At 45.1% G+C, this 24,532-nt stretch overlaps 1 protein-coding gene and 1 pseudogene across 10 annotated transcripts in view; one reads left to right on the top strand and one right to left on the bottom strand.

Moving 5' to 3' along the window:
• The window catches only part of ADAMTSL3 (ADAMTS like 3), a 378,195-nt gene that overhangs the window by 536 nt on the left and 353,127 nt on the right, over positions 1-24,532 (top strand). For 9 of the 10 annotated variants that reach the window (XR_008705347.1, XR_008705348.1, XM_055555931.1 and 6 more), the window contains exon 2: positions 1,427-1,530. Coding sequence is in view for 8 of the 10 variants with exons in the window: in XM_055555931.1 (XP_055411906.1) it covers positions 1,462-1,530 (69 nt within the window). In the remaining 2 variants the exon portion in view is untranslated. Of the gene's footprint in view, positions 1-15; positions 670-1,426; positions 1,531-24,532 lie in introns of those variants that run through there. The other variant, XM_055555928.1, reaches the window with a different exon arrangement.
• On the bottom strand, positions 2,263-2,814 carry LOC129634468 (6-phosphogluconolactonase-like; annotated as a pseudogene).

Here is a 24,532-nt window from a genome sequence, read left to right as displayed (position 1 = left end):
TCGCCCGGGGGCGGGAAGGCTCTTCCACCGCGGGTGTGTTGGGGAGCAAGACGGCGCAGTGGGGTTGAGGGGCTCCGAGCGGCAGGGCACGACTCGGTTCCCGGGAACTTCAGGACCCGGGCGCTCGGCGAGGCTCGGAGACCTCTGGCCGGGCAGGCTCCGTGGGTTCCAGTGGTTTAGGGGAGAGACATTCGGGGACGCTTGAGCGTGAGGGAACTCCACCGACTTGGGGAATCGTCGCATTGGGGGCTTTCTAGGTAGAAAACGGGCTGACAGCAGCTAGTGGGCTCGGGCGTCGGAAGGTCCGGCCGCTTGGCAAGCGGGTTGCGAGCGTCTAGAGCGCCAAGGGCTGCGCGACGCGCCCGCCGCGGCCAGTGGGCGTGCGGGACGGGGACGCAGCGAGGGTGCGGGGACCTCCAGGCGGCGGATACTCGGAGGAGGAGTGCGCGCTGGGGACGGCTGGTGAGAGCGAGCGAGGCGGGCGCACAGTCCCAGGACCCCGCACTGGCCGCCTCCCTTCGGCCCAGAGTCGCCGCCTCAGGTCGGAAACAGCAGCACATTTGCGGATCGCATTAGGCCAGGCCCTTAATGCTTTCTCCAGATGGAGAGAAGCCACCGACCCGCCCCCGGACACCAGCTCGCCAAGGCGCCCGCGAGGCGAAGCGAGAGGTGAGGGTGACCTCGGCTTTTCGGCTTTTCCAGGCTCGACCCATCCTGATTTCCCTGCAAACCGTCAGGAGGACTCTGAGGAAAGCCCCCGCTGCCCTCCAGCCTCCCGATGGTTTGCCCTAACCTACTTTTAGGAGATTGTGCTCTTTGGCTTCTCCAAGGCTGTACCCTCTGAACCCCTCCTCACTCAGCTCTTTGGCTGCAGGGCGGGGGCTCCGAGGACGATGAACGGTGTCTTCTGGTGGGGAAAGCCTCGAACTAGCAGAAGACCTGCATACCAGTCCTAGAATGGTCACTGTCTTGCGGTGTGATCTTAGGCAGGTTCCTTCCCCTCTCTGGGTTGGCTTAGTAGGGCTTAGACTTATTTGTGCCTGAAGTAGCAGAAGCTGGCAGGTGCCCTAACCCTTGGCTCCACGCTGGCTTCCCTGAGTTGGATGCCAACAGCCACACCCTGCTGCTGACAAATGGGCTGGGAAGTGGTTGGTGCAGAGATGGCTTGGCTTTTGGAGGGCTGGAGGTATGGGCTGCACCGTGCAGGCGGGTCTAGCTGCCCTCCTGACTTTGATATGGACTCCTCCTAAAGAGAGCCCCAGACAGCCTGTACTCTACTGTAGGTACCTCCATCCAGGGCCAACACAAAGCTTTCCAAGACGGTATGTGGGGCTCAGGGTTACTCCCTCTGTTGATCTGGTAGTCATGAGTGTTGCCACTGCTGGGTCTGGAGCTGAATGGAAACCAAATCTTTTCTCCTCTTTAGGCTACAAGTGAGACACGCCCAGGAGACCAGACTCCATGGCTTCCTGGAAGAGCCTCTGGGGGCTGCTAATGTGGCTGGTCTTCATGCACTCTGCCCTCCTGCAGGTAATAAGATGGGGAAGAGGAATGGTGGGCTACTCAGTTTACTTAGGAGTATTATTCTAAATCACCTAAGATGTAGTATGACTGATGTTAATCGCATACCAAAGAGAATCTAGTTTTGTTTCTTACCTCCAGCAAATGGTATTTCTCATTGCCTTAGCTGTAAGAATAATTCAATCCCTTGCATCCTCTCTGAGTCCTAATACCACAGTGGATACTATATACAAGGGGTGACTTGGGGCTGCGATGGATCCTGTCTGTTTCAGTCTGGAATGGCTGTCTGCATGTGCCCTGGAGAGGCACATGGCTGCTGGAGGCCAGGGCATGATGAATAGGCAGAGCCCAGGTTCTGGCCTTAGTTCAGCCACTAAATAAGTATTCTGTGTGTACATCCATCAACACATACTGTTTTGTAGTTCTTTTTGCTCTTTCTTTCTCCCTGTCTTCCTTTTTTTCCCTTTCCCTCCCTCTTTCTTTCTTTATACACACAAATACTCTTTCTAATAACTGAGTCACCCAGAGTCACGGCACATAGCCTGAGCCCCCTGGCAGCACTGGTGGCCTCACCCTTTCAGCTTCCACTGGCACAACACTGCTTTTCTAAAATAAAGTCTGTAGTGAGCTGGCAGCGGGTCCCAGCCCCGGAAGGCCTCTGCTTACTCGGGCTGTGCATAGTCTCAGCTGTAGCATCTCTTGGTGCTGGTTACAAAGTGGAATACTTCTTGAGAGGCAAGGTCAGGAGTTGGGATGCTGCCTCTTCCTCTCCGGTGCAAAGCTGGACCAGGGTGGTGGAGACTGGTTTTCCTCATCCTCCCAAATGTGCTTTAGAATGGCTGTCTTGCCTGCTCCACTGGCCACGAAGATGACAGTTCTAGCTGCGTTCAGCAGGGAAGTGTGAGGGTCCCGTGCTGCTGAGGTGGCTGGGGGAATCGCCAATGGGGGTGACTCCTGATCATGCAGGAGATTGGGGTCTGGGAAGGGTGAGCAGAGGGCTGCCATTGGGATCTACACCCAGAATCAACAGATTGAAAACTGGAATGGAATCCCTTAGGAAGGCCAGTCTCAGCTTCTTGGCACAGTTCTCAGCCGCCACCTCCACAGGCAGCTTGGGGTCAGTGGTGACCACTTGGCTGGTGGGGCTGGGCGGCATGGCGAGCAGGTGGGTCCTGTAGAGGCCATCTGGGTTTTCGGATTGCTGGAGGGGAAGGGCACGAGGTGCTTGTTGGAGAAGCCCAGCGTCCAGTGAGGAGGCCGGTGCACCTGGTTGGCGGGGCAGCAGTGGCCCATGGCTCACAGCCCCCACATCCAGATGAGGGTGCCAGCACCAGGCCAAGTGCAAAGCTGCCCACTGTACTAGTGGTTGTGCCAGCAACCGGCCCGGCCCAGCTCCCACGGGCTCCGGAAGATGGAGTGGAGGCCGCCAGTATGCCTGCTGTATGCAGCCTTTCTTTAGTCTCTTGTCTTTCCCACCAGTCTGGGAGGCACAGCTCTAGCACTGTATCATCATATACTTTCTGGGCAGACGCCAACAAAGGAAGGAAGCTTGCCTTGCCTGAGAGGTAATTGAGAATAGCTGAGACTGTGGCAAAGTTGATGGTACCTTCTCCATCTCTTAAGGGCAGCCTCTACTCAATTCCAGCCATCATTGCCAAATGAGAGTGCAAACTCAGGATTGCTGGATCATATTGTTGCTCAAGATAGCTGGTTATCCAGACCTCCTATGCGATCTCCCAGTTTTTAAAGGGTTGCAAGCCAGACAAACATATTTGTAGACTGGATTCAGCCAAGCAGTTTGTTGATTTAGGCGCTAACTCGTGTCCGACTCTTTGCGACCCCATGGACTGTAGCCCGTCAGGCTCCTCTGTTCATGGGATTTCTCAGGCAAGAATACTGGAGTGGGTTGTCATTCCCTTCTCCAGGGAATCATCCCAGCCCAGGCATCGAACCTGAGTCTCCTGCATTGCAGGCAGTCTGCTGCATTGCATGTGGATTGTATGTGGATTCTTTACTGACTGAGCCACCAGGGAAAATGCAGAGCAAGATTTCCTGGCTGTCCAGTGGTTGGGACTTCGCCTTCCAATGCAGGGGGTGTGGATCTGATCTCTGGTAGGGGAGCTAGGATCCCACATGCCCTGTGACTGAAAGACCAAAACATAAAACAGAAGCAGTTTTGTAACAAATTCAATGATGACTTTAAAAATGGTCCACGTCAATAAAACCTTTAAAAAGTAATGAAGTGCAGAGCACATCTAAGTATTTTGTCCTGAGAGCTGCTGCGAACCCATACTGCACCCTGTGTGAATTAGAACATGCTGGTCCATTCAGTATCTAGTGTGAATTAGAACAAGGCAGCCCCTCCCTGATCATGTAACTTGTCATCACTGGCTTAGTGGCCTCTGTACTCTCAGGGTCTGGCAAAGGACCTGATGCTTAATAAGGCTCTAACATCTCTTAGATAGGCTTGTGCACATAAATAAAGAGATACACCCTGAGAGAGATTAATCAGACCTCTCTGCCTCACATTTTACTCTTGGATTTAGTGTTTCTAAGGCCTCTGTCAGCTCCAGTGTCCCATGATTTCTGTGACTCATACAGAACTGGTTAGTGAGGTACAGCTTCTCCCCCATTATTCACTTTATTGATGCTACCCCATCCACATTTTAATAGATTGCTTTTATTAGAACAGATGTAAATCTTTTCAGGGTAATCTTAGGATTTCTGTGGTCAGCGAGGTGTAGGGTTGGGGCATGGTGGGTGGAGACTTTCTTTTCCATCTCATCAGATCTGAAACAGAGATTTGTTCCTGGTCAAATGGGGCTGAGGCTTCATGGCACAGGGTTTAGTTTTGTTTTCTTCGACCCTATAAAATTAAAATGAGCTTTGAGGCAGTCTGTTGACCTTTGGCCAAGGGCAGTGTCTTCCCAGCTTGAATCACTCACTGAACTCTTGGATTTTTCCATATCTGTGTGGCTTGGCAGTGTTGATTCCAAGTATGGGGCAGTGTGTGCACAGGAGGTTGTAAACGGAGATTTCAGGCTAGTTATCTTTATCATTTGCAGCATCGGCTGTTGGAATCCCAGCTACACCACTTCAAGGCCTGTTATACAAACATCTCTGCATCTCAGTGTCCACATTTGTAGAGAGGGGGTGCCTACCTCACAGACTTTTCTGGAGGAGTTAATCCATTGTGAACGGAAAAAAATCTGTCTGGCATGACTTCCCAGGTGGCTCAAAGGTAAAGAATCCGCCTGCCAATATAGGAGATGTGGGTCTGATCCCTGGGTCAGGAAGATCCCCTGGAGAAGGAGATGGCAACCCACTCCAGTATTCTTGCCTGGAGAATCCCATGGACAGAGAAGCCTGGTGGACTACAGTCCATGGGGTCACAGAGAGTCAGACATGACTGACTGAGTGACTAAACAACAACATGTAGTAAATGCCCTTGATATATTAACCTTATAAAACAAATGTTGTTGTCGTTCAGTCGCTGAGTCGTGTCTGACTCTGCGACTCCATGGAGTGCAGCATGCTAGGCTTCCCTGTCCTTCACTGTCTCCCAGAGTTTGCTCAAACTTGTGTCCATTGGGTTGGTGATGCCATCCATCCATCTCATCCTCTGTTGTCCCCTTCTCCTCCTGCCCTCAATCTTTCCCAGCATCAGGGTCTTTCCCGATGAGTTGGCTCTTCGCCTCAAGTGACCAAAGTATTGGAGCTTCAGCTTCAGCATTAGTCCTTCCAGTGGATATTCAGGGTTGATTTTCTTTAGGATCGACTGATTTGATGTCCTTCAAACAAGCAAAGTGCCTGTAATTTCTGTTGGGGAACTGGAGGGGGCACCCAAGAGGCATCAGCTGAGAAAGGAGAATGCTGCAGAGGCCTGGAGGTGGGACTTGACTTTCTCAGGGAAGGTTCCTGCAGCTGTGGGTGGTCCCATCACAGGGCCTGGGTGAATGTTACAGTGAAGGCTAGATCAGTTTCTGCTCCTGTCTGAGGGTTGGATACTTGGTTATCTCTTTAGTATCAGCCTGGATTTGTTTCAAAGCTGCCCCTCCTCTGAGGATTTGGTTGTTTGGGGGACCCTTGGAGTCTTCTTTTAAAAATAAAAAAAATTTTTTTGGGGGGGCCACACCACATGGCATGTAAGATCTTAGTTCCTTGACCAGGGATTGAACCCATGCCGCCTGCATTGGAAGCACAGAGTCTTAATTAATCACTGGACAGCCAGGGAAGTCCCCTTGGGGCTGTCTTTAGTCTCTCTCAGACGGTAAAAGCGTCTGCCTACAATGTGGGAGACCTGGGTTCGATCCCTGGGTTGGGAAGATCCCCTGGAGGAGGAAATGGCAACCCACTCCAGTACTCTTGCATGGAAAATCCCATGGAGGGAGGAGCCTGGTAGGCTACAGTCCATGGGGTTGCAAAGAGTTGGCAGACACGACTGAGCGACTTCACTTTCACTTTTCCTTATAAGTGCTGCCACCTCCATGCTGAAACTGAAGCTCCAGTACTTTGGCCACTTGATATGAACAGCTGACTCACTGGAAAACACCCCGATGCTGGGAAAGACTGAGGGCAGGAGGAGAAGGGTATGACAGAGGACGAGATGGTTGGATGGCATCACAGACTCAATAGACATGAATCTGAGCAAATTCCAGGAGATAGTGAAGGACAGGGAAGCCTGGCGTGCTGCAGCTTATGGGGTAGCAAAGAGTCAAACACGACTGAGCGACTGAACTGAACTGAATGAATCATTCTGGGTGTTTTTTTTTTTTTTTTGGGCTGCATTGGGTCTTCTTTGCTGCACGTGGGCTTTGCTGCAGTTGGCTGATGGAGAGTTAACAGCCCTGTGAGGCTGAGATGCAAGGAGGAAGGGATGTGCCAATTCACTTAATAAAAACTAGATTATCTTTATTGAATCAGCTAAAACTGAAGCCTTTATAATCACTGACCACAATAATCGTGATAGATTGCAGAGCAAGCCATGAGGTCCGCAGCCTTGTGTTTTCCTAACTCGCTCTTGACCATTTCTGGAGGAGCTCGCTGTTCCCTTCAGTCAGGCAGCTGGAGAGGCCTCCCCTCTTCCTGTCATGCCCTGGCCCTGGATGCTTCCTGTTGCTCCGGGCCTTCTCCTCAGGGACCCAGATCTTCCCTGAGAAGACAGCTGCTGCTGTTCCAACCCTCTTCCAGCCTTCTTCATTGAGAAGTCTCAGGTCAGGCAGATATAAACACAAAGCCAGTCACGGGCTTCAGCTATGCTTGGCCAAATCCAATCTGTTTCCATGCCTCTGTGCACTCTTGGGTAAATTCACTTGCATTATTATTTTTTTTATTTTTATTTATTTATTTTTCAGGCTTTTGGCTGTGCTGGGTCTCTGTTGCTGTACACAGGCTTTCTCTCGTTGTGGCGGGTGGGGGCTACTCTCTAGTTGTGGTGTGCGGGCTTCTCATTTCAGTGGCTTCTCTTGTGGAGCACAGGCTTTAGGGTCCATGGGCTTCAGTTGTTGCTGCTCCCAGGCTCTAGAGAATAGACTCAGTAGTTGTGGCACACGGATTTAGTTGCTCTACAGCATGTGGGATCTTCCTGGACTGGGGATTGAACCTGTGTCCCCTGCATTGGCAAGGGGATTCTCAACCACTGGATCACCAGAAAAACCCTGCATTTATTAAAAGTCCAGTACAATTTAAAATTTCAATTCCCCACTTTATTTAAATCTCATCTCCCTTCTGTCTAGTCTAGCCTTAACACAGGGCTCCAGGTAACTGAAGTGGGGTTGTACTGGGATCCATTCTCCTCTCACCTCAACCAGTGGTGAGGACTGGTTTGGAGATCTTTCTTCCTTTTAGTTATTCTGGGTCCAGCTTTCCTGAAGTTGGAAGCAAGGACAGGGGATGGGGAGAAGGGCAAACAGCTCTTAACTCAACTGGATGCCACTCTGTGGTCCTTGTCATCATCTGTCCGGCTCTCAATGACTCTCTGCCCCCTCTGGGTGGCACGTGTGAGTTCTTCAGAGGGTTCTGCAGCGCCTGCCTTTTCTGAAGCAGGAGGCCCAGCTCCGGCTTGTCTCATACTGCTGGGATCCTCTTCCAGTCAGCCCAGTTGAGTGGATGCTGGCAGAATGGTTTGAATCCAGATCCTTTGGTGTTGACCACTTGATCCATGGGCTTCCCTGGTGGTTCAGTGGTAAAGTATCTGCCTGCCAATGCAGGAGACACAGGAGACTCAGGTTCGATCCCTGGGTTGGGAAGATCCTCTGAAGAATGAAATGGGAACCCATTCCAGTATTCTTGCCTGGAGAATTCCATGACAGATGTGCCTGGAGGGCTACAGTGTTCACATCTGTTCTGTGCAGATGCTGGGGGTAGGGGCTGTTCCAGCGCTGCCTCCTCCCTGTCTGGCCAGCTCCCTTCAGTTCTCCAGTCTGTCTCTGCCAGGACAGATCAGTGGATCCAGTCTAAGCTGATGCCCACCTGGAGAGTGGACTGACAGTCCCTCCTTGCAGGGATCCCCAATCTCTATGAATGATTCTTTTTTTTCCTTCAGTGCATCTCAGTTCTCCGTCTTAGAGGGGAAGGAGTAGGGTGGTGGCTGGTGTCCTTCTTAAGGAACTCTAAGGGTGAGATCCACCTTATGTTGGTAGTTCTCTTTATTTTTTCTTATACTTTTTTTAAAAGATTTTTTTTTTTTGTGGACCATTTTTTAAAAAGTCTTTATTGAATTTGTTATAATATTGCTTCTGTTTTATGTTTTGGTTTTTTGGCCACAAGGCATGTGGGCCCTTAGCTTCCTGATGAGGGATTGACCCTGCGCCCCCTGCAGTGGAAGGCAAATCTTAACCACTGGACCCCCCAGGGAAAGCCTGGTAGTTCCCTGTAGAATGTGGATACTTAGATCCTCTTTGTCATCTGCTCTGCTTCCTAAATTCCAGTGTTTTGGCATTGAGAAAGGTCCCTGTGACTATTTTGATAGATACCCGTTTTAATTGATAGAACTGATTTTAATTGGTTCTAGTCCTAGGGCTGGGACTTCCCAGGTGCTGCAGTGGTAAAGAATCTGCCTGCCAATGCAAGAGACACAGGTTCGATCCCTGGGTCGTCGGGAAGATGCCCTGGAGGAGAGCATGGCAACCCACTCCAGTATTCTTGCCTGGAGAATTCCGTGGACAGAGGAGCCTTGCAAGCTACAGCCCACGGGGTCACAAAGAGTCAGACATGACTTGGCAACTAAACAACAGCAACAGCAAGTGAACATTTTTGATCACTTATTTGAATGCGTGGCTTTCTGATTCTTTGCAACCATATGGACTATAGCCCACCAGGCTCCTCTGTCCGTGGGATTTCCCAGGCAAGAATACTGGAGTGGGTTGCTATTCCCTCCTCCAGGCGATATTCCTGACTCGAGGACTGAACCAGCGTCTCCTGCACTGGCAGGCAGATTCTTTACCATCTGAGCCATTGGCTTGTTTCTGACTCTTTCTAAAAGCTACTTAGTTCAGAGTTCTGCTATTTGCCCTGTTCTCTGTCTGTCCACATGCTCTCCCCGGGCAGCCTCAATCACTGCTGGTTTTTCTCTCCAGAGGCTCCTGCCTGGGGTTATCATCTGAGGAGCCAGGTCTCATAGTGATTCAGGCTTTCAAAGACAGGCTTTTAATATTCTCTTCAAATAGGATTATATATACATCGAAAAGATAAAAAAGTGTGTATTTTTACATCAACTGTTAAATGTAAACATTGGAAATAAAACACAATTTTGATAACTTCCTTCCCCCTCTCCTCCCTCCCTCCTTTTCTCTTTCTCCCTTCCTTCCTTCTTCCTTTCTTTCTTTCTCTTTTTTCCTCTCTCTCTTGTTCTCTCTCTCTTCCTTCCTTCCTCCTTTCCTCCATCCCTCCCTCCCTCTCTCATTTTTTTTCTCTCTCTCCCTTTCTTTCTTCCTCCCTCCCTCCCTTCTTCTCTCTCTCTCTCTTTCTTCCTTTCTTCTTGGTGACCTCACTAAAATGGAAGAGGCCCAGTATCTCTGAGAGGTTTCCGCCTGCCTCTTCCATGAGCTGCAGATTAATATATCCATGAACTGCTGCATGCTTCCACCAGGATATCCCTTGGAGGCCTCAGATCAGATCAAATCAGTCGCTCAGTCGTGTCCGACTCTTTGCAACCCCATGAATCACAGCACTCCAGGCCTCCCTGTCCATCACCAACTCCCAGAGTTCACCCAGACTCACGTCCATCGAGTCAGTGATGCCATCCAGCCATCTCATCCTCTGTCATCCCCTTTTCCTCTTGCCCCCAATCCCTCCCAGCATCAGAGTCTTTTCCAATGAGTCAACTCTTCGCATGAGGTGGCCAAAGTACTGGAGTTTCAGCTTTAGCATCATTCCTTCCAAAGAAATCCCAGGGCTGATCTCCTTCAAAATGGACTGGTTGGATCTCCCTGCAGTCCAAGGGACTCTCAAGAGTCTTCTCCAACACCACAGTTCAAAAGCATCAATTCTTCGGCGCTCAGCCTTCTTCACAGTCCAACTCTCACATCCATACATGACCACAGGAAAAACCATAGCCTTGACTAGATGGAAGTACTTCCTAAACAGAAGTCTTCCCCACCCACCCAGCTGTGTCTCAGTGCCCGGATTCTCCGTGTTCTGCTCATTTGACCCAGACTCCCGGGATCTCTCTGGAGACCTTCTCTGTTGCCCCTGCCCCATACCCCTCAACTTCCCTTTTTCCATCTCAGAAATGGTTCTTCATTCGGTTTTGTCCTCTTGGTTTCCACTGACACTAAATTTGAAGAGTAAGATATTTGACAGCATGGAGTATGAAGTAGGATGTTAGTCTGTGGCTAACTGGAGAGGACCTTGCCGAGCATGCTAAATAAATAAATGATAAAGAGGGCTTGGCTCAATGGGCAGTACAGAAGCCTTGGGCGTTGATCAGGAGGTGATGGGAAAGACGCTCTTAAGACTCTGTTGGAGGGACTTCCCTGCTGGTTCAGTGGCTAAGACTCCACACTCCCAATGCAGGGGGTCCGGATTCAATCCATGGTTGGGGAACTGGACCTCGCATACCACGACGAAGAGTTCGCATGCTGCAACTAAATATCCCAGATCCCGTGTGCTGCAAATAAGACCTGGCACAGCCAAAGAACTAAATAAATAAATACTTAAAAAATTTTAGAATGACTCCATTGGACCACTAGGAGCACATCCAAGTCAGAGATACTTGGGACGTTGCTGGTACCAGTGCAGGTTGGTAATGATGAGAACTTTAACTGTTCACAAGAGTACATGGGGTGGGAGATGGGACTTAAGTGGGGAGAGGGGCGGGGGAGTTAGTCTTTGACCAGAGGGTGTGATTCTAGGCACCATTTTAGAGCCTGAAGGGATAGAATTTGGCTAGTGATTATGTGGGATTGAGAGAGAACAAAGGAAGTATGGAAGATTCCTTTAGGTTTTGAGCTTGCTTTAGGAATACAGCGAGGTGAAAATTCACCCCAATCTTGGGAAATTGTCAGTTATGTTTGAAGGAGTTGTTTTGGGGCAAGCTGTAAATTGCAAAAGATGAGGCACTGAATAAAGAAAATAGGTAATACTCTTTGAGAAGGGAACAGGATCATTGGAAAGGTTTTAAGGAGCAAAGTGAATACTTCAGTCCATATGCATTCCAAAGGGAAGCAGTCAGGAGAAAGGGAGGGATTAAGGATCCAAGAGGAAAAAACCAATTATATGCAACAGTTTCATAACAGGAAAAAAAAAAAAAAAAAAAGCAGGCAGTGTTTCCCTTCCACATTGCTAATGGGTCTTAAAGCAGCAAAGCTAACATCTTATGGAAACCACATTTCAAGGTCTATGATTGTGATTGCTCTCAGTTTATTTTTACAAAGATGCTAATTTCCATAAATAGCATGGAAGCATAAAGCAATTTCCTCTCCAAGTATTTTATGCAATTACTTTCTGGAATTTGTCAGCACTGAACAGCTCCAGCCAATGTATGCTATAAATTATTGTGGTCAAATACTCAGAAATGCATTTGTTCCCTAAGCCTTCATTTATAAATATAATAGCATGTTATGTTGAAAAAAAACTTTTTTAAAAAGGAAGAATAAGTATTTTATTAATAAAAACTCATTAGTATTAAAGGACTCTGAATTCCCTTCACTCTCTCTTTTGAAATTTCCATTTTTTTCTCCTGATTTAAAAGCACAAAACATACTCATAAAAAAATGTGGAAAATACAGGAAAGGACAAAGATGAATAAAATCACCTTTCATTCTGGCAGCTGTTAGGATTTTGTTGTATATATTTCCAATATTCTTAGTAGTAGCATATATATGTATCTTTTAAAAAGTGATTACACTGTATTTGGATAACTTTGTAAAGATTTAACAATATAAGGCATATTTCTATGTATTTGATATTTTTATATTTATTATCACATTATAATAATATTTAATGTCTTCATAATGTTGCATCATTTGGTGTGCTATATTTTATTAAGTAATTCTTTACTGCTGAACATTTAAGTTCATTAGTTTTTTTGAAGTTGCAAATAATGCTGCTATGAAAATATATTTGCAGATCCTCTTTGCTCATATTTGTGATTATTTTCTTTGAATACATTTCTAGGAAAATGTGTTTGTTGAAGCAAAATCTTGGGGTCAAAAACCAGGTGCAGTTGTAAGACCTTCGATTTATGCTATCAAATTGCTTTTCATGGGACTTCCCTGGTGGTTCAGTGGCTAAGACTGTAAGCTCCCAATGCAGGGGCCCATGTTTGATCCCTGGTCGGGGAAATAGATCCCAAATGCCACAACTAAATATACTGCGTCACAATGAAGACTGCAGACAGCTTGTGTCACAACCAAGACTCGGCACAGCCAAATGAATAAATAATTTTTTTTAAATGGCCTTTTAGAAAGTATCTATAAAAATGTCATCTTCGCAGTAGTTGGCAGTATAAAATTCAAGGAAATCTTAGTAGTGAGAGATTCTTAAAAATATTTTAGGGCCATTTGTATTACTGCTTTTGTGTATGGTCTCTTTGAGGCATTAGAAATAGAATAAAAGATTTTATTTTCATATTTTTGCCCATTTTTCAACTAAGAATTTCTCATTAACCTGTGTGTGCCTTTTATAGATAAAGAATATTAGTCTTTTGTCCCTAATATATTGCAAATGATTTCTCTGTTGTATCATTAATATTTTCATTTTATTTATGTTTTTTTGATGAACTGACATTTAAAATTTTCAAGTTACCTACTCTAGAAGTCTCTTTCTGTTTTTAAAATATTTATTTATTTATTTGGCTGCGTGGAGACAGCTGTGGCTCGCAGGTTCTTCCTCGCTGCTCATTGCCTCAAGTCATGTGGGGTCTTAGTCCCCCGACCAGGGATCAAACCTGTGTCCCCGTCATGGCAAGGCCAATTCTTAACCACTGGACCACCAAGGAAGTCCCAGGGGGTTTCTTGAGAATCTCACAACTGTTGAATGTTGAAAATAAAAGGAAGATGTGACTCTAGAGAAAAGGAAAGAGCATCTTTAATAAGAGACAGAGTCAGGCAACAATGCGGTATGGAAGCTGTTGACTAGTCTGGTTCATTCCCTGTCTCACACCTCATGTCCTTCGGTGGTTCTTCAGCAAACAGTCGATCCTAGGACAGAAATAAGTGAATGCAGTGCAATAAGCAACTGGGGACATGCTTTGGGTACAGAATGAGTACTCTCGGAGATGAACTAGAAAACACACATGATTAAAATAAATGGTAACAAAGGACATCTAACAAACGTATAGTTAATATTTCTCAATAAGAACAGAAAAAATTCAACAACATAATCAAATCAAACTGTTCTCACTCTTTTTCTTCAGGTCTTTGTAAATCTTGCTGCTGCAGTTTTGGGCACTGATTAGAGTTTTACTGAAGAGAACTTGGGGCCAATCTGATTTTTAACCTTTGTTTGTGTCTCACTTTTCTGCCATGATATGTACATGATTTCGTCCTTATCCTGAGGTCCATATTTTCATCTGGACATGATGTAGATAATTTTTAACCTTCATAAGCATGTACAAGTGTTTCCAGAAAGGTTTTTTTATTTTAGTGTGCTCTTCAAATCTGTAATGTTTTTATTTTTGCCATTTTTTTTTTGCTAAACTCACTTCTTCTTTCATCTTAAAATGTTTACTTGTATTTATTTTTTAAAATCAGAGTATAATTGCTTTACAATGTTGTGATAGAAAAAAAAATTTTTTTTTAACTCTTGTATTACTTCTTGAACTTTTTAAAAGCAAGATCAGATTCTTTATAATTTCTTTGGAGTAATTTATCTAGTGATACATGTTCGTTGATTGCATTTTTCTTATATTTGTTTCTATTTTTAAAACTTGTATGCATCAATCTTGTGAGGGTTCTGTTCCAACAGGGATTCTCTTTTAATGAGGCTTTGCCCCACATGTCTGTCATCTTTCTCATCAGACTAGCAGGCTAAGAAGAGCATGTTCTTTTCCTGGTGATGAAAGAGACACATGAAACCAAGTCCAAGAGTACAAGGGTTTTCCTTATGCATTCTGCTTATGTCATTTCTGTAAAATCCCACTGGCCAAAGCAACTCATGTAGAAGACTGTCAGAGTGAAGGACAGAGCAGGTTATATGGCCAGGCCCAAAATTATTGGAGTGGGCTAGATAAAGAAGATTGGTATATGTATATATATACAATGGAATACAATGGAATATTACTCAGCCACAAGAAGGATGACGTAGTGCCATTTTGAGAAATGTGGGTGGACCTAGAGAGTTTCATACAGAGTGAAGTAGGTCAGAAAGAGAAAAACAAATATTGTATAATACTGCTTATATATGAAATCTAGAAAAATGGTACAGATGAACTTATTTGCAAAGCATAAATAGAGACACAGACATAGAGAACACACAGACATAGACAGCATAGAGAATGTATCGACACCAGAAGGGGAGCTGGGGGTGGGATGAATGGGGAGGTTGTGATTGACATATATACGCTACTGTGTATAAAGTAGATAACTAATGAGAACCTACTGGATACCACTGGAAACTCTACTTAATGCTCCGTGGTGACCTAAATGGAAAAGAAATCCAAAAAAGAGGGGATATATGTATATGTGTAGCTGATTCACTTTGCTGTGCATCAGGAACAACATTGTAAAACAACTATACTCCAATAAAAATTAATTTAGAAAGATAAAGCTGCCTAAATTATAAGCCTTCCCCCCCAAAAATCCCAACAAAATTATTAGAGTGGGCAAGTATGCTCCTCCCTTAGAGATTGTCTGTATGTGTGGAGTAAGGCGTGGGAGTGAATATTTTTGAGTAGTCTATCCTAATCTGGTAAAGCCAGGTTTTGCCTTGAGATAAGATAGTGCCAGAGAGTAAGCTTCAGTAGCTACACTGACACCACCATCACAAACTAATATTCCTGAATTGGGAAGAGTCTCAGTAATGAGAACTGTAGCCAGGTCTCACCTCATGACATGAAGCGAGTGGCTTTACGTCATGAGGTAGGTGTGCGTGTTAGAGTGGGAGGTTATGACACCTTCCTCCCTGTCTTGTCATTGTTGTTTAGTTGCTACGTCGTGTCTGACTTTTTGAGCCCCTGTGGACCACAGCACACCAGGCTCCTCTGTCCTCCACTATCTCCTGGAGTTTGCTCAGATTCATGTCCATTGAGTTAGTGATGCTATCTAATCATTTCATGCTCTGTCGTCCCCTTCTCCTCCTGCCTTCAGTCTTTCCCAGCATCAGAGTCTTTTCCAGTGAGTCAGCTCTTTGCATCAGGTGGCCAGAATATTGGAGCTTCAGCATCAGTCCTTGCAATGAATATTCAGGACTGATTTCCTTTAGGGTTGACTAGTTTGATCTCCTTGCAATCCAAGGGACTCTCAAGGGTCTTCTCCAGCACCACATTTCAAAAGCATCAATTCTTCAGTGCTCAGCCTTCTCTGTCTCACTCATAATTTTAACTCTAGCCCTAAACTTTAGTCTGTAGCAAGTAGAAATTTAAAAAATGATTCCTCTTAATCCCCTAGTTCAGTGTTACTTCAGCTTTTTAATTGTAGCCCACAGGAGGAAGTGCATTTTATTTAAAAAAACTTTTTATTTTTGAAAGTTTTTTTTTTCATTGGAATATAGTTGCTTTACAGTGTTGTATTGGTTTCTACTGTACAGCAAAGTGAATCAGCCATATGCATACATATATCTCCTCTTTTTTTGGATTTCCTTCCCATTTAGGTCACCACAGAGCACTGAGTAGAGTTCCTTTTTCTGTACAGTAGTTCTCATTAGTTATTTATTTTATATATAGTAGTGTATGTCAGTCCCAGTCTCCCACTCCATCCCGCCTCCTCTTCCTCCTTAGTGTCCATACATTTGTTCTCTATGTCTGTCAAAGTGCATTTTAACATCATGACTCAATTGATGTATATATCTATGCATTCATATTTCTGGAACAAAAGTTTCAGAAAACCATGCTAATTCTTTCCATGAGTGGTTCACTATGGTATTTATCTTTTATATCCATTCCATTCCAAGTGATTCTATGAAAAAATGGCTGGCTAAGACCCAGTGAATTTCACCGCTGATTAATGCGCTGTGTTTACAGTTTGAAAAAAACAAACAGTGCCTTAGTTCAGAGTCCCCATTCTAGGGTTACTTTTGTGCATGTTGGTCTTCTCCTCTGATATTTGGCTGGAAGGAGGGGGTTGAAAAATGAGGCTCCTAGCACAGCTTTTAAATTCTGGTTGGCCGTCACCTAGTGTAGCCTGCTTTCCTGGGGTGCTATGTCCCCTCACTGAACCAACTATTGCCAGTGGTTTTCATTTAAAGCTACAATTTCCAACACAATTGGTTATTAAGGTTCTTCAGAGCTATCTAGATGATCATATTCTTCTCCTCCTCTGACCTTCTACCATGATGAATCATATTAATAGGTTTTCTAATACTGAATCCTCCTTGTGTTCCCGGCATTAACTGTACTTGGCCATGACATACTGCCTTTTTAATATTCAGCTGGATTTGGTTTGCAAATATTTTGTTGAAAAGTACTACATCTGTGTTCATAAGTAATGTTGGTTGGTGCTATATTTCCCAGGTTTTTAATATCAAAATTTTTGTTAACTTTGTAAAGTGGATTGGAACATTTTCCATCATTATTTCCTTTTCTGGATCAGTTTATATAGCACAGGAATAACCTATTCTTGGAAGGTTTGAAAGCAAAATAAATGGTAGTTTTACCTTGATAGTAAATGCGACCCAGGACCTTTTGGGAGGAGTAGTTCTTTGACAACTTTTTAAACATTTTTCTGTGATTATTGGATTATTCAGGTTTTCTCCTGCTTCTTTAATCCATTTTGGTAATTTACCTTTTCCTGGAAGCCTTCCATATAAACAAAAGTCAAAAATTTTTTGGACTTCCCTGATGGTTCAGGGGCTAAGACTTTGTGCTTCCAATGAAAGGGGCTTGGGTTCAATCCCTGGTCAGGGAACTAGGTCCTTTATGCCATAGCTAAAATTTGGCATGCTGCAACTAAAAATCCTACATGCTGCAAGCTAAGACCTAGCACAGCCAAATAAATAAATTAATACATATATATATTTTTTAAGTTAGAAATTTTATAGGACAGAGGAAAAGGAAGTATTTTGTCATTTTTCAAACAAATTTGTAAATTATTTTGCTTTAATTTCTGATCTTTTCTTCCTCCCAGAGTATGCAGCCTGTAAAGTTTTAAGTTTTTAAATGCTCAGTTTCGAAGTGCTCCATTTTATGAATGTGGCAAGCATATTTAACAATTCGTTTTTTCTAAACTTCTGTGAATACTGGACAGTGAATTTTATTCTCTGCATTAAGTAGTGTTGTTCTCCTGTATCCCTTTTCTTTCTTCATTGATTCTTTCTGTCTCCTCACTCCCCACACTAATTCCTGTTTAGTTCTAGAGGGGAATGGTCTATCTCTTTATTTTTACCCCCTTTGCTTTTACTGATCTTTGTCTTCAGGAACTCACCAACTCCTTGTCTAGCTGTTTTTGTTCACAGAGCTCATTCTTTCCTGAAGAGGAATAATGGGTCCAGGTGTCAGCTAAGATTGAACCCTGCTTCCCTATTTTCTGATCTTGCCTCTTGGTAGCTTTTTAGTTTATTAGGGTAAATAATAAAATCTTCAACATGTTTATTCACAAATATTTTTCTTAATTACCAAGTTGTGCCTGTTCACACTCCCACTTGTGACTTAGGAGAGTGCCCTTCTCACTGTGTGTGTGTGTTCGTCTGACTCTTTGCAACCCCATGGGCTGTAGCCCACCAGGCTCCTCTGTCCATGGGATTTCCCAGGCAAGACTAATGGAATGGATTGCCATTCCCTTCTCCAGGGGATCTTCCCTATCCAGGGATCGAACCCAAGTCTCCTGCATTGCAGGTGGATAATCTTTAATACCTGAGCTACCGAAGAAGCTGCTCTCACTGTATAGCCACCAGCATTTGATATTCCTAAAAAATGTTGTCAGTTTAGTAGCAGTCCAGACATTTTAAACTCCATCACCATTAACATATATGCTCTGCTGCTGCTAAGTCAAGTCAGTTGTGTCCGACTCTGTGTGACCCCATAGACTGCAGCCCACCAGGCTCCTCTGTCACTGGGATTCTCCAGGCAAGAACACTGGAATGGGTTGCCATTTCCTTCTCCAATGCATGAAAGTGAAACTACCATGTGTAAAATAGATAGCTAGTGGGAAGCTGCTGGATAGCACAGGGAACTCAGCTGGGTGCTCTATGTTAATAACCTAGAGGGGTGGGGTGGGGGGGTGGGAAGGAGGTCCAAGACAGAGGTGATGTGTGTGTACCTATAGCTGATTCACTTCATTGTACAGCAGAAACTAACTCAACATCATAAAGCAATTATGCTCCAATAAAATAAAGAACTGTCACCCTTAAATCTAGATGGAAATGGCCACCTTGGTTATGAGAGCAGGGAATTCTGAGTGGTGGTGTGCTCATTTAAAGGTACGTGTTAGCTATGTTATAAAGTGAATAAGAAATTAGTCTATAAGGAGGTCAAACCAGTCAATCCTAAAGGAAATCAACCCTGAATAGTCATTGGAAGAACTATTGCTGAAGGTGAAGCTCCAATACTTTGGCCACCTGCTTTGAAGAGCTGACTCGTTAGAAAAGACCCTGATGCTGGGAAAGATTGAGGGCAGGAGGAGAAGAGGGTGGCAGAGGATGAGATGGTTAGATAGCATCGTCGACTCAATGGACATGAATTTGAGCAAACTCCAGGAGATAGTGGAGGACAGAGGAGCCTGGTGTGCTGCAGTCCATGGGGTCACAAAGAGTCGGACATGACTTAAGGACTGAACAACAACTATAAATTATGAAAAGAGAGACCCATACATATTACAGTCCCCCAAATATGGTGCCAGTCAGGGAGGAGGATAAAACTATAAGCAAGACTTGGTGCTCAGTGAAATCTAGGGGACAAGACTCTAGGACAGTTTGGAAAGGAGAAAGTCCTAGGGTACAGGCAGGGACTGCGAAAACCCTCTTCCTGCTTGGTTTGGTTCTCTGGGGATGCCTAGGGGATGACCGTCCCCTTGCTGGGATGGAAGGTGGAAGCCAGAGGTGGGGAGGAGCCAGACTGGATGCATGTGGGCATGACCACCCTTCTGGAAAAAGGGTTGTTCATTTGCTGGCGATTATTGTAGTCACCCTTCACTGATGCTGAAACGGAAGAGAAGCAGGAATTGCTGGAATGGGCAGAGGGAAGTGGGTCCAATGCCCTGAAGCTGTTAAAGTGAAATTCCTTTCAGTGCAAACACTTCATACTGAGAACGCGGAGCTTTCTTTCCATGCAGTGGTGGTTGGTAGGATACCAGCGTACATATGGAATATGCTTACTTCCTACCTCTGTGGCTCTCTGAGGGCGGCAGGCCCTCCCAGGACCCCAGCCAGTCCTTTGCCTCCCTCCTCAGGACAGGCTTGGTGGCCTGACATCTTGGAGGGAGCCTAGGGGCTCTGGACTGACCTGCAGGCCCTCCACCCGGTCCCGGGGAGGTCCAGCATGTGGCAGGCATCTGTGGTCACAGCTCTGGGAGGAGGGGCACCGGGCTGCTCACTCTGTAAACACTTTCTGGGATGTGTTAGCAGCTCCCCTCATCAGAGCCAGGAAAGCATTTGGTGCACTGAGCAGGGAAGGAACGCATGGAGTGGCCGGGGGCTGTGCTCTGACAGGCTCTGTGCAGCCCCTGATACAGGGAGGCCATTTGTCTGGGTGATGCCCACTCTGCATCTGGCTGATTCCTTGTGGATCCTTAGGAGGTTCTTAGCAACCAGACACTTTAAAAATATTTTTATTTTTTAATTTTTTTGGGCTGCGCTTTTCGGCATTTGGGCTCTTATTTCCCCAACCAGGGATCGAACTCCCGTACAGTGGAAGCTCCAAGTCTTAACCACTTGACCTCCAGGGAATTTCCCCAGACACTTTTTTATTTTTTGCTGCTAGTTTTCTAGTTTGTTTTTATTTATGAAAATTTTTATTGGAATATAGTTTCTTTGCAATGTTGTGTTAGTGTCTGCTGTACAGCAAAATGAATCAGTGATACGTTTACCTATATCCACTTTGGTTTTTTTTTTTTAGATTTCCTTTACACTTAGGTCACCACAGAGTGTTGAGTAGAGGTCCCTGTGCTGTACTGCAGGTTCTCATTAATTATCTATTTTATACATAGTAGTGTATATATATGTCAATCCCAATCTCCCAGTTCATCCCCCTTGATATCCATAAGTTTGTTCTCTATATTTGTGACTCTATTTCTGCTTTGCAAATAAGGTCATTTGTACCATTTTTCTAGATTCCACATATATGCATTAATATACAATATTTGTTTTTCTCTTTCTGACTTACTTCACTCTGTATGACAGGCTCTAGGTCCATCCACATCCCTGCAAATGGCACTATGTCGTTCCTTTTTATGACTGAATAATATTCCATTGCATATAGGTACCACATCTTCTTTACCATTCCTTTGTTGATGGACATTTAGGAGCAACCGGACACTCTGAAAGACAACTGAAAGATTGGGGACGAGGGTTGGGAAACAGCCCAATTCATGCTAGGGAGTGAACTAGCCTCACTTTATTTTGTAGTTATTTGATTAAAATGTCTAATAGATAGGCACATACACGTATATGTAAACAGACAGAACAATATATTATATGCTGATATAACCCTTCATCTTTCTACAGTGGGACTTTGGTGAATTCCTCAAGTGTGACAGGCCACATGTCTCTGTCTTTTTTGGCCTCACTGCTGATTTGTTCCTGTATTGTCAGTTGATCTTCTTTGATGCCCACCGCAGGACACAAGGTGTAGCAAGGGAGCTTTGGCTCCCAAGGTTCTTCCTTGCCAGCACAGACAGATGTTGAGTTTTTTTCCACTTGAGATCAGTCGCTCAGTCATGTCTGACTCTTTGCAACCCCATGAATCGCAGCACTCCAGGCCTCCCTGTCCATCACCAACTCCCAGAGTTCACCCAGACTCACGTCCATCGAGTCAGTGATGCCATCCAGCCATCTCATCCTCTGTCGTCCCCTTCTCCTCCTGCCCCCAATCCCTCCCAGCATCAGAGTCTTTTCCAATGAGTCAACTCTTCGCATGAGGTGGCCAAAGTACTGGAGTTTCAGCTTCAGCATCATTCCTTCCAAAGAAATCCCAGGGCTGATCTCCTTCAGAATGGACTGGTTGGATCTCCTTGCAGTCCAAGGGACTCTCAAGAGTCTTCTCTAACACCACAGTTCAAAAGCATCAATTCTTCTTTGGCGCTCAGCCTTCTTCACAGTCCAACTCTCACATCCACACATGACCACAGGAAAAACCATAGCCTTGACTAGACGAACCTTTGTTGGCAAAGTAATGTCTCTGCTTTTGAATATGCTATCTAGGTTGGTCATAACTTTCCTTCCAAGGAGCAAGCGTCTTTTAATTTCATGGCTGCAGTCACCATCTGTAGTGATTTTGGAGCCCAGAAAAATAAAGTCTGACACTGTTTCCACTGTTTCCCCATCTATTTCCCATGAAGTGGTAGGACCAGATGCCATGATCTTCGTTTTCTGAATGTTGAGCTTTAAGCCAACTTTTTCACTCTCCACTTTCACTTTCATCAAGAGGCTTTTTAGTTCCTCTTTGATTTCTGCCATAAGGGTGGTGTCATCTGCATATGGTTGCATGTGGAGGTTATTGATATTTCTCCCGGCAATCTTGATTCCAACTTGTGTTTCTTCCAGTCCAGCGTTTCTCATGATGTACTCTGCATATAAGTTAAATAAACAGGGTGACAATATACAGCCTTGACGAGCTCCTTTTCCTATTTGGAACCAGTCTGTTGTTCCATGTACAGTTCTAACTGTTGCTTCCTGTTCTGCATACAAATTTCTCAAGAGGCAGATCAGGTGGTCTGGTATTCCCATCTCTTTCAGAATTTTCCAGTTTCTTTTGATCCACACAGTCAAAAGCTTTGGCATAGTCAATAATGCAGAAATAGATGTTTTTCTGGAACTCTCTTGCTTTTTCTATGATCCAGCGGATGTTGGCAATTTGATCTCTGGTTCCTCTGCCATTTCTAAAACCAGCTTGAACATCAGGAAGTTCATGGTTCACATGTTGTTGAAGCCTGGCTTGGAGAATTTTGAGCATTACTTTACTAGCATGTGAGATGAGTGCAATTGTGCAGTAGTTTGAGCATTCTTTGGCATTGCCTTTCTTTGGGATTGGAATGAAAACTGAGCTTTTCCAGTCCTGTGGCCACTGCTGAGTTTTCCAAATTTGCTGTCATATTGAGTGCAGCACTTTCACAGCATCATCTTTCAGGATTTGGAATAGCTCAACTGGAATTCCATCACCTCCACTAGCTTTGTTTGTAGTGATGCTTTCTAAGGCCCACTTGACTTCACATTCCAGGATGTCTGGCAGTTAGCAAAGGAAGCTTGTCTTTCAAAAGACACATGGAGGAACCTCCCTGCTGGTCCAGCGGCTAAAACTGGACCCTAAAATGGCTAACCCTAACCCACTGCAGGGGGCCTGGATTTGATCCCTGGTCATGGAACTAGATCCTGCATGCCACAACTAAAGATCCTGCGAGCTGCAACTAAGACCCAGCACAGGCACATAAATAAATAAATGTTAAAAAACAGACCCATGGTACACAGGACATGTGCCCATGCTAAGATGATTCAATCGTGTACAACTATTTGTAACCCCATAGTCCACAGCCCACTAGGTTCCTCTGTCCATGAAATTTTCTAGGCAAGAATACTGGAATGCATTGCTGTGCCCTCCTCCAGGGGATCTCTCCGACCCAGGGGTCCAACCTATGTCTCCTGCATTGGCAGGTAGGTTCTCTACCACTAATGCCACCTGGGAAGCTTTTTTAAATTGTCATGTGGAAATACTTACTGAGCTCAGAGCTTTGTTTGTAATTTAAGATTGTGAAATTAGCACATAATTCTGAGATTCAATGAATGAATCCATTGACTGACAATCCCTGAGGTCAAGAGAGAAAGTCATCTTAATGAAAAACTAGTATAAGACTCGGAGAAGGCGATGGCACCCCACTCCAGTACTCTTGCCTGGCAAATCCCATGGACAGAGGAGCCTGGTGGGCTGCAGTCCATGGGGTTGCTAGGAGTCAGACACAACTGAGTGACTTCACTTTCACTTTTCACTTTCATGCATCAGAGAGGGAAATGGCAACCCACTCCAGTATTCTTGCCTGGAGGATCCCAGGGACAGGGGATCCTGGTGGGCTGCCGTCTATGGGGTCGCACAGAGTCAGACATGACTGAAGTGTCTTAGCAGCAGCATCAGTATAGGACTAGAGTTGACAGTGAAAGTGAAAATGGAGCCCTAATGTGTGTTCAGTATTTATAATTCATAGATTCTTCTTTATTCATTGATAGTAAGGTGAATTTTGCTTCCCAAGTGGTGCTAGTGGTAAAGAACACACCTGCTGATGCAAGAGACAAAAGAGACATGGGTTCAATCCCTGGGTCGGGAATATCCCCTGGAGGAGGGCACAGCAACCCACTCCAGTATTCTTGCCTGGAGAATCCCAAGGACAGAGGAGCCTGGTGAGCTATGATCCATAGGGTCACAAACAGCAGGACACTACTGAAGTGACTTAGCATACACACACACGCAAGGTGAATTTATGTAAAGGAGTTTTACTTCATTTAAGTTCAGTTCAGTCACTCAGTCGTGTCCGACTCTTTCCAACCCCATGAATGGCAGCACGCCAGGCCTCCCTGTCCATCACCAACTCCCAGGGTCCACCCAAACCCCTGTCCGTCGAGCTGGTGATGCCATCCAGCCATCTCATCCTCTGTCGTCCCCTTCTCCTCCTGCCCCCAATCCCTCCCAGCATTAGGGTATTTTCCAATGAGTCAAGTCTTCGTATGAGGTGGCTAAAATGTTGGAGTTTCAGCTTTAGCATCATTCCTTCCAAAGAAATCCCAGGGCTGATCTCCTTCAGAATGGACTGGTTGGATCTCCTTGCAGTCCAAGAAGACTCTCAAGAGTCTTCTCCAACACCACAGTTCAAAAGCATCAATTCTTTGGTGCTCAGCTTTCTTCATGGTCCAACTCTCACATCCATACATGACCACTGGAAAAACCATAGCCTCGACTAGATGGACCTTTGTTGACAAAGTAATGTCTCTGCTTTTTCATATGCTGTCTAGGTTGGTCATAGCTTTCCTTCCAAGGAGTAAGTGTCTTTTAATTTTATGGCTGCAATCACTATCTGCAATGATTTTGGAGCCCCCCAAAATAAAGTCTGACACTGTTTCCACTGTTTCCCCATCTATTTCCCATGAAGTGATGGGACCAGATGCCATGATCTTAGTTTTCTGAATGTTGAGCTTTAAGCCAACTTTTTCACTCTCCACTTTCACTTTCATCAGGAGGCTTTTTAGTTCCTCTTTGATTTTTGCCATAAGGGTGGTGTCA

The sequence above is a fragment of the Bubalus kerabau genome, chromosome 19 (assembly GCF_029407905.1).
Source record: "Bubalus kerabau isolate K-KA32 ecotype Philippines breed swamp buffalo chromosome 19, PCC_UOA_SB_1v2, whole genome shotgun sequence".
NCBI lineage: Eukaryota > Metazoa > Chordata > Mammalia > Artiodactyla > Bovidae > Bubalus > Bubalus kerabau.
This window is presented reverse-complemented; position numbering and strand designations above follow the sequence as displayed.